General features: G+C 53.3%; 1 protein-coding gene across 1 annotated transcript; it reads right to left on the bottom strand.

Moving 5' to 3' along the window:
- Nucleotides 1-342: 342 nt before the first annotated feature.
- Nucleotides 343-10,751, bottom strand: LOC123346521 (E3 ubiquitin-protein ligase TRIM39-like). The gene is made up of 6 exons (XM_044983969.1): nt 9,973-10,751; nt 8,690-8,785; nt 6,352-6,582; nt 5,302-5,324; nt 2,899-3,014; nt 343-1,280 (listed from the first exon to the last, which is right to left on the bottom strand). Exons 1-6 carry the CDS (start codon nt 10,387-10,389, stop codon nt 739-741), a joined length of 1,425 nt encoding a protein of 474 aa, XP_044839904.1. The 5' UTR covers nt 10,390-10,751; the 3' UTR covers nt 343-738.
- Between the last annotated feature and the right edge of the window lie 2,119 nt (nt 10,752-12,870).

The following is a 12,870-nucleotide window of genomic DNA, read 5'->3' as shown; positions in this document are numbered from 1 at the left end:
TGGCCTTGTCTACACACAGCATTTCACAGGCTCAACTAAAAGGGTGTTGCTTGAAACAGATTCAGTCACACTGATGCAAGCCTCTATGTAGTTCTCAGACAGCACTTTCCAACCAAGGATCTCAGATCACTTTACAAAGGAGACCAGTATCAGCCGCATTTCACGGATGGGGAGAGAGCGGTACAGAGCCATGCCCAAACTCTTCCAACAGGCTAGTGGCTATGCTGGAAAGAGAACCCAGCTCTCCTGAATCCAGTGCTGTATCCACTAGGCCATACTGCCTCCCTTATTGCAGTTTCACTTAATCCATTTTTTTTCTGTTTAAACCCACCAGGAGATTAAAAAGGACCTTGGGAACTTTACAATTCACTTTAATACAATTATTCCATGGATCATAAGAATGTAGAATCCATTCGCTTTTTTTAAAAATGCACCTGTAAAATCCCATTCAAAACTGGAGATTATTAATTAGCTCCCACCCTTTCAGGTCCACTTCTCCAGTATCCACCTCCTCCCCGTTCCCCCCCTACCCAATTACCCTTCTCCAATGCCCCATTTCTGGTTCCGGTTGCCCCCGTCCCAGTCTATGCCCCTGCAAACTGCTAGAATCCTGCAGAATCAGTGTTGGGATACACAGACAGGTCGATGCCTTTTCCCCTTTCTCTTGGGTTTGACATGCACAAATACCCTTTGGCCTCCAGGACAAACTGGGCTGTGTGAGGCTAACCATGTGTATTTCTAAGGCTCTACATTATACCCTGTGATGCAGGGACACAGTCTGAACTGGGATCCTCTCCCCAAACACAGTAAAGGGAGGATTTTTTCTCCAGGGACAGAGGCCGGTGGGAAAGTGAATATTGGGGCCTCATTATCAGCATCAAAAAATGCCACCCGCCCCTCTTCGCAGTCCAGATAAATCCCAATTGTTCTGGGCCGTTCAGCAAGGGAGAGGGGGATCTTGGGGGAGGTGAGAGCCAGGTACTGAGTCCCACATTGACCCACCGCCCAGATGCCCTCCTCCGGGTTAACACTGACCCGTCCCTTCCTCCTCACAGACTCTCTGGCCACCCCTACAGCCCAGGCTCCCCCATCCTCCACCTCCACCTCCCAGTAATGCCTCCCCGAGGAGAAGCCCTCCAGGCCCAGCACGCAGCGAGACGAATCAAATCTCTTGGGATTGTCGGGCACGTGCTGGCGCGTGTCTTCCCATCTCACGCTTTTCCCATCCTCAGACAGGACGAGGCGGGGATGAGCCGTGTCTGGATCCAGAGTCACATCCGCTAGGGGGGACCAAGAGAGAATCAGAGTGTTAGGGGCAGAGCTCAGTCCTGGGGGCAGCTGGGACCATTTCTCACACTCCCCAGCAGCCCCATCCTGGCTGGGACCCTCCCTGATTTCCTGCTTCTCTGTCCCGGATTGCAGTGAGCTGCCTCTGCTGGGGCAGAGCAGGGATTTCACTGTGGCTCCCACCTCCCAGGCACTAGAGGTGCTGTCACAGCTGCAGTTTTGGCTGCAGATTCTGCCTCTCTGCTTCCCACCCTGCTGCCCCACTCCTAGCCACAGAGTTGGGGAGAGTGAAGGCAGGACTGGCCTTAGAGGTGGGTGTGTGGGCTGGGCCGCCGCCCAAGGCGTGGTATTTAAGGGGACACCGGACTGGTACCTCCTACCCCCTGTCCTGCCGACAGCCAGTGCTTAATTTGTGCCAGGGCTGAGCACCAGCACCTCTTTCAATACAAATTAAGCACTGAGGGAAGGCAGCGGGGCCTGGATGGGGGGACCAGTGGGGTCGGGGCGATAGGGTGGTGGGGCACCTGTGGGGGCCAGGGGCACCAAAATACAAGTTTGCCCAGGCACAGGCAGTGGATATCAAAGGCTAGGGGAGACTAAGCCTCCCTAACCCAGGCTGGGGCCCCACCCACGTTCCCCTGAAGCCGGCAGGGACTTAGCTCGGACTGGAGGCCAGGGGCTGGGCTGGCTGGGGCAACTTGGGCCGGCGCAGCTAGGGTGACCAGATGTCCCGATTTTATAGGGACAGTCCCAATTTTTGGATCTTTTTCTTATATAGGCTCCTATTACCCCCCACCCCTATCCCAATTTTTCACATTTGCTGTCTGGTCACTCTAGGTGCAGCTGGGGTGCTCAGGGCTTCGTCAGCACAGGGAGGGCAGGGCCGAGGGGCTACCCTCCCCAAAAGGGGGGGTTCACCTGCCGCCCATGCGCCCAGGGCACCATTTTCCCTAAGGCCGGCCCTCAGAGGAGGGACACCAGCATCAGCAGCCTGGGTGGGTCCCTCAGCCAAGAGGTAGAAGTAGAGAAAAGGCTAGCCCAGGGGGGGTGCAGGGTGAAAGGAGTGATCAGAGGTGGTAGGTGAGGGCATTGGGGAGGATAGAACTGCCCCATGGGAAAAAGAAATTTCGATAATACTTATGAATTATTTGTAAAGAAACATTTTCAAAAGTAAGTGTGTGTGAGAGAGAGAAAGAAAACACCTCTCACTTTCCAACCAGCTCTCATCCTACGTTCTAGTCCCAAGGAATCTCTTCTGGTCCAGCATTTCCCAAACTGTGGGGGTCCGACCCAAAAGGGATCGCAAGACCATTGGGGTGGGGGGCTCGCAAGAGTGTGGCTCCCAGCTCTGAAGGCAGCATCGCCGCCAGCAGCAGCACAGAAGTAAGGAAGGCGCAGTGTGGAAGGGGGTCGTCATTTTTTCAAATATTTTCAAAGCGGGTCCTAGCCAAAAAAAGGTTGAGAACCTCTGCTCTAGGCCCTTACAGAGTTCAGTAATGACAACATCATGGTTTACTGTTATTGTCTGGACTTTACATGAACAGCTAATTGGTCCATCTCCTCCCACTGTCTTATGTCAGGTTCCCCTCTTCCCAGATCCCTGCTCTGTACCTTGGAATTTCCTCAAAGTCTCCTTTAGAGCAATAGTTTTATGAGAGATGCTGCTGGGGGTTTTCTCTGGCTCAGGAGAAACCTCCTCCGGTTGCGGGACCTTCCCCAGCTCACACCTGGAAAGAAAGACTCTTCTAATTCATTATTTAGTTTATGCCTTATTCTCCATTGTTTGCTTGCTTTTTAAAAAAAAAAAATCTTTCCCCATGACTTTTATGCTACGGAACCCCGCTGTCCTGATAGGACTGGGGTGAAACCCTGATCCCAGTGAAGTCCATAGCAAAATTTCTTTTGACTTCAGCAGGGCCAGGATTCTACCCCTAGACTGCCTTTGTGTATCCCAGCCTCAGGGTATGTCTTCTCTACCAACATTAAGGCACTGCCGTGGCAGTGCTTTAACGTGGCCGTGTAGTCGCGACTCCAGCTCCAGCTCTCTCACAGCGCTGTAAACCACCCCCCCCCACCACGAGGGGAGTAGCTCCCAGCACTGGTGCACTATCTACACTGCCGCTTTACAGCGCTGAAACTTGCATCACTCATTGGGGCGTGTTCAGTGATGAGCTGCCATAATCTTAACAACTGGTTCCCTTCTCACCCCACAAGGGGGTCGTGGCCCGCCCTGCCCTCTGGGACTTCTGCCCCATCCACCCCCCTTCCCTGTCACCTGAATGCCCTAGCCAACCCCTCCTCATTTCTGATGGCCCCCCGGGACTCCTGCCCCATCCAACCACCCCTTCTCCATGTCCCCTGACCGCCCCTGGAACCTCTGCCCCTGACTGCCTCCCACCGCCCCATCCAACCCCTCCTCCTTCCTGACTGCTCTCCCGGGACCCTTGCCCCCATTCAACCCCCCATTCCCTGCCCTCTGACCGCCCCAACCCCTATCCACCCACTCCACCCCCAACCACACACCCCCCGAACTCCCCTGCCCTATCCACACACACACACCACTCCCTGCCTCCTTACTGTGCTGCCTGGAGGTGGCTGGCAGCGCTACAGCCGTGCCGCTCGGCTGGAGCCGGACCACGCCACTGCGCAGCGCCTGGAGCAGTGGGTCAGGCCGAGCTTGCAGCCGCCCCCCCCCCCCACTTCCCGCAAATCAGCTGCTCATGCAGGAAGCCTGGGAGGGCTGAGAAGCAAGCAGCGGCTTCGTGCTCAGGCCCAGGGAGGCAGAGGTGAGCTGGGGCGGGGAGCGTGTCTGCCTCCCCGGGTTACCTGCTGCGGTTGTTAAATTTAGAAGCCCCTTTAGAACTGGTTGTCCTGCACAGGACAACCGGTTCTAAAAGGGCTTCTAAATTTAATAACCGGTTCCCACGAACCAGTGCGAACCGGCTCCAGCTCACCACTGGGTGTGTTTTTTCACACCCCGACCAAGCAAGTTTCATTGTTGTAAGGTGGCCGTGTAGACAAGCCCTCAGTTGAAGCTTCCCTAACAGAGTTTTATATATGGACCAGACAAAACCCATCTGAACCCACGGCCAATTCGATCCTTGGCTTTCCTGCTGCAATTTACCAATAAGTGGGCAAAAAATATGACGTCTGTGCTGTACATCTTTGTGATGTGGCCATTTAAGCACTTGGAAGTGGACTGCGAGAACGCCACAGCTCCAGCTTGCCTCATGCATCACCCAAAAGTTATCAGGTAGCCAAGAATTTTGCTCTCAGCCAGTAGAGATATAAACATAGATAAGTGGAGATCATCAATTTAAAAAAAATTATCTTCTTGCTCTATGTTCACATAAATCTTGTTTCACTACGAGAGCCACTGTGTGTTTGGAAATTCACTCTGCCTTCCCTCTAGGAGGAGGAAAGCACCCAAGTCTCCTCATTCGGAGGGACCTGCAAGGTAAGGCTTTCTGGAGCGTAGGACACCGATGCTTGTCCTAGTCAAAAGGGCAAAGAAGGAGGGATCCTTTCCCAGTGAGGTGTATGGCAGAACAGGCGCTGACTTCCTCATTTCCCGGGAGTACTCAACCCACGCTCTGCCCCACTCCATCCCTTCCCACAAGACCCCACCCCGGACCACCTCTTCCCACCCCATTCTACCCCTTCTCTTGAGTGCGCCCCGCCCTATCTCTGCCCCCTCCACCCTAGTGCCTCCTGCACATCACTGAACAGCTGATCCGCATTGGGCGGGAGCTGGAGGGAGGGGGAGGAGCTGATCAGTGGGGCCACCGGTGGGTGCTGAGCACCCTCTATTTTTCTTCCGTGGGTGCTCCAGCCACAGACCACCCATGGAATCGGCGCCTATGGCATGGAGTGTCTGTTACGTTTTTGTCCATTGCCTAGCATAATGGAGCCCTATTAGTCTGTGGTTTGGGCCCCCTAAATACTACCACAATACAAACCGATAATAAGAACAGAATGGAAACTTGTGAGTGGGAGTGAGAAGGAGCCACATACCTGCTCAAGGTGCTTCGGACATCCTAGAAGGGGAAGGGAGAGAAGGAACCTTAGTGAAATCAACGAGATGCAATAGAAACCAATCTCGGTCGCTGTTTAGATGAGTTCAGGATATAACCTTAGGGCTATTCTTTGTACCTAACTGCTTAGTCCATTGTGCCCCTTCCTTCGAGTAGGCTAGAAAAGAAGCAAACTGAAATCCGCTCTTTAGGCCAGGAGTTAGGGTGTGTATCTCTAAGGTGGGGAACCCCTGTCACATCTCTTCTTCTCATCAGACAGGGATTGAACCAGAATTTCTTACCTCCCGACCGAGTACCCTAATTACTGAGCTAAAGGTTACAAGCGCAAGCCAGCTCTGCCACCAGCATGGCTTTGTTGGGCACTAGTTACCCACCTGACTCTTTCCCACAAGAACGATTTAAGCACCAGAAGCCACCAGTCTCCAGGTAAGGGATTCCCATTTGCAAGAGCCAGGCACCTCCCCTGCAGTCCAGATTTGGGCACCTCTCTTTGTAAGAGTGGTGGGCGTGAGACACACCCGTCTCCTTGGCATCTCCCATTGGCCAGCTTCGGCGGCTCCTTGCCTAGCATGCTGGTTTTTGTGGCTCCTGTCCTTCGGTGCCTAGCTCTGCCAGTGCCTCATGCAGGGAGCCTGGGGGCCTAACATTGTGGATCCCACTGTTGTTACAGTGATTTTCTAAGGACCTGAAAGTTAGACCTTGCAATGACAAGTCCCTTTGGGATCCAGGTTTCTTTGCCTCAGTCCACCCAATCTGTAAATTGCAGCTAATAATCCTTCCCTAAGAAGAGGATCAATGCATTAATTTTGGGGAGGCATGCAGATCCGATGGTCATGGGGGACATTTGAGTACTTAGATAGGTTATATTTGATTTAAAATACCCAGGTTCTCTGAACAATGAAGCAAATAACAATACTAATGGATAGAAAGAGTAAAAAATTATATTTCAGCTGCATAACCTGTGAGTTCTACTCTAGTGTTTGACTCCTGGACTCCAAGGCTCTTGTATATCAAGGATCCAGTATCTCACCTGCAGGAATTCACTCGCTGGCTGCTGGCACTTCCCCTCTAGCTCGCTGATCATGTCATTTAGACAGGAAATCTCCTCCAAGAGTTTGGCAATGTTCTCATCCCTTCTCTTCTCAATCTCCTTGTCCAGCTCTTCCAATCGGGCCAGCAGGAGTCGCTCTTGTTCCTCCAGGAACTGCCGCAGCTGCTCAAATTCAGACAGAATCTTCAGCCTCTCTGTTTCTACCTGCTCCTGTAATGAGGAAGGGAAAGGGCAGGGCAGGCCCCACAGAGTGAGTCACCTGGGGCCAGATCTTCAGCTGGTTTAACTCTACGAACATCAAGGCAGCTCTGCCAATTCATGGCAGCTCCAGGTGAGACCCTGGGTACTCAATGGGGAGGGGGAAGGGGTATTTTATTGCAATCTTAAATAGTGCTTGAGAGAAACTTTCCCATAAAAACATAACGGCCAGACTGGGTCAGACCAGAAGTCCATCTAGCCCACTATCTGTCTTCCAACAATGGCCAATGCCAGGTGCTTCAGAGGGAATGAACAGAACAGATGATCATCAAGTGATCCATGCCCTGTCACTCATTCCCAGCTTCTGGCAACCAAGGTAGGGACACCATCCCTGCCCATCCTGGCTAATAGCCGTTGATGGACCAATTCTCCAGGAATTTATCTAGTTCCCAGTATTGTTAGGGGGAAGATTTTCCTACAGTTCCCTGCTGGCTGTAATCTGACTGTTGAGTCTATGTGCCTGACACGAGAGAGTCTGTGACCTTTCAGGTAGGTCCCTGAAGGAGAAGTTAAGACACAGGTATATCCACAGAGCAAAGAAAAACCTGCAGCTGACCTGTGCCAGCTGACTTGGGCTTGCAGGGCTTGGGCTGCAGCACAGGCACCAAATCCATGGGTGCTCCAGGGCTGGAGCACTCACAGGGAAAAAAGAGTGGGTGCTCAATACCCACCAGCGACCCCATTGATCAGCTCCTTCTCCTCCCACAGCGCCTCTCACATGCCAGTGATCAACTGTTCAGTGGCATGCACGATGCGCTGGGGCAGGGAGGGAGAGAAGCAGGGGCAGGAAGAGGCGGAACGAGGCTGGGGTACACTCGGGGCAGGGTGTGGAATGGGGCAGGGCCTTGGGGGAAGTGGGGAAGTGAGGGTGGGCGTGGGGCAGACCGGGGGTCGAGCACCCACAGGGAAAACAGAAAGTCGGTGCTTCTGGGCTGCAGGGCTGTTTCATGGCTGTGTAGACTTCAGGGCTCAGGGTGGAGCCTGAGCTCTGGGACCCTTCACTTCTCAGGGTCCTAGACCCCCACAGCCTGAGCCCGGCGAACCTCAGTCAGCTGGCACGGGCCAGCCATGGGTGTCTAGTTACTTTGTAGACAGACCCTGGATGACATTGAGAGTGAGAGAGGCTGGGGGAAGCAAACAAACAAAAAAGAATGAAACAAAAGAGAACTCAACAGACAGCTTAACCCTCTAATACAGGGTAGGCAACTTGCGGCACGCGAGCTGATTTTCAGTGGCACTCACACTGCCCGGGTCCTGGCCCCTGGTCCGGGGGGCTCTGCATTTTAATTTAATTTTAAATGAAGCTTCTTAAACATTTTTAAAACCTTATTTACTTTACCTACAACAATCGTGTAGTTGTATATTATAGACTTATAGAAAGAGACCTTCTAAAAACATTACAATGTATGACTGGCGCGTGAAACCTTAAATCCAAGTGAATAAATGAAGACTTGGCATCGCATTCCTGAATGGTTGCCGACCCCTGCGCTAATACATTAACTCAGGAAATCCGGATAGTTGCCCAGCTCCCAGAGATGCCCAAACATGTAGACATCTAGGGGTGCAAACAGGAACCCCCAGAAATTCCCGGCATGTCCAAACACAGACACACAGACCCAGACTGAGCCTGGACTTGGCAGGGATGGGGGGAGAACAGGCACTTTCTGTATCACACGAGCTGCCTTGTGCCCCTGGAGCAGATGTGATGCTTCTGGCTGTTCAGGAGAGGGAAGGAAGGCAGCCAGGCCATGGCCTCATGCCTGGTGCAAGCCAGCCCAGGATCACACATTGCATCTCTCCCCCTTCACACATCAGAGTCCAGGAGCATTTTCACCAGCCTGAGTACAAGACACATAGTCTCTGCCACAATCCAGCCGGCAGAGACGGGACATCCCCAAAGGGGAACATAGAAACACAGGATCTCACTCAGTGACACGTGGTCACAGCATGAGACCCAGACTCTCCCATCCCCGGGACCCCCACACTACCAGAGTGATACCCACCCTGGGAGGGACACGCACCTACACGTCCTTGCTGGATAATAACAACTGGTACCTACCAGATGCTCCCAGATTCTTGCCTCTTTGGTCACTTTCAATCCCATCAGCTTTTCTCTCTCTTCCTTCAGAATCTGTAATTGGATCTGAATTTTTTCCTGAGCAAAGAAATAATGTTGGGTGTTCAACTTTTTTTCCCTTCTTTGGATAGCAGCCTAGGGAGAATCCAGTCCCTACAACCCAGCTGCATGGATATGACTGCATTTGTTTAAACTCTTTGCAGCTGATTTAACTCAAAAGCCGGCCCTGGGAAGGTGGCTCCAGATTGAGCCTGGAGCAGGGGATTGGCGTGCAGGAGGGAGGGGTGCAGGTTCTGGGAGGGAGCTTGGGTGCAGAAGAGGGCTCCAGGCTGGGGCAGGAGGGAGTGAGGGTGCAAGCTCTGGGAGCGAGTTTGGGTGCAGGTTCAGGGCTGGGGCAGGGGGGTGGGAGGGAGTGTGGGGTCTGGGAGGGAGATTGGGTGCAGGAGGAGACTCTGGGTTGGGGCAGGGGGTGGGGTGCAGGAAGGGGTGCGAGGTGGCTCCCAGTTGACTGTGCAGCAGGTCTAAGGGAGGCTCCCTGCCTCCCTGCCTGTCCTGGTCCCATACCGCTCTGGGAAGCAGCTGGCATGTCTCTGCGGCCCAGGGGGGAGAGGGCAGCAGGCAACTCCTTGCGCTGCCACTGGCCCTGCCCCCCCAGTGCCAACTCCACAGCTCCCATTGGCTGGGCACTATGACCAATGGGAGCTGTGGGGGCGGTGCTTGCAGGCGCGGGCAGCTCACAGAGACCCACTGCCCCCTCCCCTCAGATGCCGCAGAGACATGCATCTGGGAGTGGCATGGGGACAGGGCAGGCAGGGAGCCTGCTTAGACCCGCTGTGCTGCCAGACTTTTAGCAGCCAGAGATCACGACTGACTGGCAGAGGCTCCAGGATTGACCAGTCTATCGCGATCTACCCGCTGAATCGGGACCTGTATTAGCACTGTCGGTTTTATTCAGCTCCTGAGCAATGTCATTTTGAACAGAACTATTAGGTAGCAAAAGTTCAGTGTCACTTTGATCCAACTCCCAGACGTTATTCAGCAAGAGGTTGAGAACAGAGATCAATTAACGTAAGTGTGTCATTTCCTGTCTTCTTAATGGTATGTGCGTGTGTATATATACACACACAGGAAATGAGGCATTCAAATTAAACTAGTGAGAAACCTAAATATGTGCAAGTCTAGACATTCACAGTGGAAGATCCCATTCTATGTGATGCTTTACTTATTTAAACTCCTGCCTGTTACAACAGACTGGGCTTCCCTACCTTGTACTCCTGTGCAGCCTCCTCTATGGGAACCACCGTGTGAGCTCTGTGAGCCTGGGACTCTCGGCAGATCACACAGATGGGGGCTTGATCCTCCTCGCAGAACAGCTTCAGGGTCTCCTGGTGTTTCTCACACACTCGCTCGCCTCCTGAGCCTTTGGCTGCCTGTAAGCTCAGCCGCTTGGCTATTTCGATAATTTTCGCCAGCTCCCTATTGGGTCTGAAGTTTCTCTGCTGGGCAGTTTCTCTGCACTGGGGGCAGGAGAAGTTGTTATCCGATTCCTCCCAGTAGTTGGTGATGCAGGCCCGGCAGAAGTTGTGCCCACAGTGGATAGACACCGGGTCTTTGAAATACTCCAGACAGATGGAACAAGAAGCTTCATCCTGGAGCCTCTGTACAGGGCTGTCTGCAGCCATGGCTCCCAGCGGGGGAAAGTGACAGGTTTCATTTCACTTTCCTGCCTTTAGACTGCAGCCGCAATTGGGTGTTTGTTCACTTAGGGTCTTTCTCATTGGCTGAGCTGGGGGGGAAGCCTGTTTGATTTTCAGGCTCTGGAGACTGTGCAGAGAAATGCAAAGCTCTCTGTGAAGGGACCGATATTAAATTCCCCCAGGCAAAGAGCAGTGCTGAAGTGGGGGGGAAGTGATAAATCTTTCTGTGTTTCTTTAAGAGGAAAAACCCTGAGAGAACACTGTCGCTTTTTCAGAAATAAATATATAAAATAGCCATTTAAACCTAATGACATATGGGCCCACTAGAGGTTACTGTTTATTTAATATAAGAAACTAACAAACATAAATTAGGCCCTGATCCTGTTTACATACCAAGGCAAACTCCTTCCAAAACATGGCAAAATTGAAATGCACAGTTAAAGCCATGAAGATAACCTAAGCCAGGGGTCGGCAACCTACGGCTTGCATGCCAAAGGTGGCACGCGAGCCGATTTTTGACAGCACACGGGGCGGGCTGAGCCACTCAGTCCGTCGCTCTGGGGTTCCCGCTGCTGGCCCCTTGCCAGCCGGGGTCCCCCCCCATGCCGCAGCCCCACTCAGCACCCGCTGCTGGCCTGGGGGAAGGAACCCCAGGCCGGCAGTGGGCTGAGACCCCAGCTGGCAGGAGCCAGTGGTGGAAACCCCAGAGTGCTGGCAGGCTGAGCCTCTCAGCCCGCTGCTGCTCTGGGGTTCTGGCTGCTGGCCCCTTGCCAGCCGAGGTCCCCTCCACAGCCCCCCTAACCTTGCTTCCAGTTGGAGTTCCAGCACAGGCCCCCTGCCAGACAGGGTCCAGGCTTCCGGCCCTGCTCAGCCCTACCAGCCGCCAGCTCCACTCACTTCAGCTGCTGATCTGGGGTTCCAGCCGCTGACCTCTTGCCAGCCAGTTATCAACTTATAACTCAGAAGCCTGTGTGCAGATTAAAGTATCTAAATCGGTGCCACCAGACATTGGAAAACTCAGCAAGGAAAAGCAAGGGCAAGGATCACACTAAACTAATAAGATCTGCATTTTAATTTAATTTTAAATAAAGCTTCTGAAACATTTTGAAAACCTTGTTTACTTTACATATAACAGTAGTTTGGTTATATATTATAGACTGACTTATAGAGACACCTTCTAAAAAATGTTCAAATGTATTACCGGCACGCAAAGCCTTAAATTAGAGTGTATTCATGAAGACTCAGCACACCACTGCTGAAAGGTTGCCGACCCCTGACCTAAGCTCTGCCCTTTCTACTTTATCTCCTACCGACCCTCCATCCTCCTCTCCCACCATCCTTTCTGTGTCAGGTGAGGAGAGGCCCCTAATGAAGGAAGTTTTGTGCAGGACTTCAAAGCAAAATCTTAAACCTGTTCAGTCAATCTACTGCATTTGCAAAGTTTGCCTCGGGCGTTAAGGCTCAGAGTCAGTGCAATCTGTGCCCACAGAGGCACACAAAGTGGTAATGAAACATTCAGTGATAATTAAGGCTTCGATTTTTTCACAGAGGTTGCGGAAGTGACGGAATCTGCGACTTCCTGTGACCTTCATGAATTTAGCCCTGTTGGCCGGGAGCTGCAGGGTCCCCCCCCCCCACCTGCTGCAGCAGGAGGACTCCACAGCTCCCCATGGCAACGGGTAACAGGGGGCCCCCGGAGCTCCCAGCCACTGCGGGCAGCAGAACCTCAGCTCCTGGCCACAGCGGCAAGGGCCCCCCTGGAGCTCCAAGTTGCTGCAGGCAGTGGGACTCCCGGCACAGCTCCTGGCCGACACAGGCGGTGGGACCCTTTGCAGCTCCCAGCCTCCGCATGGGGCAGGGGACCCAGGAGCTCTGAGCTGCTGATGGCAGCAGGGCCCCAGGAGCTCTGAGCCGCAGCAAGCACCAGGGTCCTTCAAAGCTCCCAGCGGCCACAGGTGGCAGGGGTACCCCAGAGCTCCGAGTGAAGGGACCCTGGAGCTCCAAGCCCCCACAGGTGGTGGGGGCCCCCAGAGCTTGGAGCAGCCCCTGCAGCTGCCTAACTTTTTCAGGGAGTGTGGGGACTGCAGCTGGGCTCCCCAAACTGTAGGGGTATTTTTAGTAAAAGTCACAGACAGGTCACGGGGGGCTTCCAGGGATGTTTTTTTATTGCCCATGACAAAATCTTAAGTCTTAGTGATAATATATCAGATGTTTGGGGAAAGTCAATGATCCCCAGTCAGATCCCTCGCCCCCCTGCATCTCCTGCCCTGAAGAATTATGGCAGAGGCCAGACAGCAGGAGCCGTGGGACTCACGGCAACCCGCATGGACATTAGGGGATGCCCAGGAAAGCAGGGCTATCCATGTAATGTCCCGGGGTCCCTGCACCGGATCAGACCCCCAGGCTGGAACCACTAGGGATCTTCCTTGGCTACAGCTGCCTGCAGACACCCAGATGGCGCACTCA

The sequence above is a fragment of the Mauremys mutica genome, chromosome 12 (genome assembly GCF_020497125.1).
Source record: "Mauremys mutica isolate MM-2020 ecotype Southern chromosome 12, ASM2049712v1, whole genome shotgun sequence".
Lineage (NCBI taxonomy): Eukaryota > Metazoa > Chordata > Testudines > Geoemydidae > Mauremys > Mauremys mutica.
The sequence above is the reverse complement of the archived record's forward strand: the minus strand, read 5'-3'. Positions and strand labels throughout refer to the sequence as shown.

Coding starts and splice junctions, on each gene's coding strand:
- LOC123346521 (XM_044983969.1), bottom strand. CDS start 10,389: ATGGCTGCAGACAGCCCTGTACAGAGGCTCCAGGATGAAGCTTCTTGT. Junction 8,786..9,972: donor AGGCTGCACAGGAGTACAAG/GTAGGGAAGCCC, acceptor TTCTTTGCTCAG/GAAAAAATTCAGATCCAATT. Junction 1,281..2,898: donor GACTTTGAGGAAATTCCAAG/GTACAGAGCAGG, acceptor GGTCCCCCCTAG/CGGATGTGACTCTGGATCCA.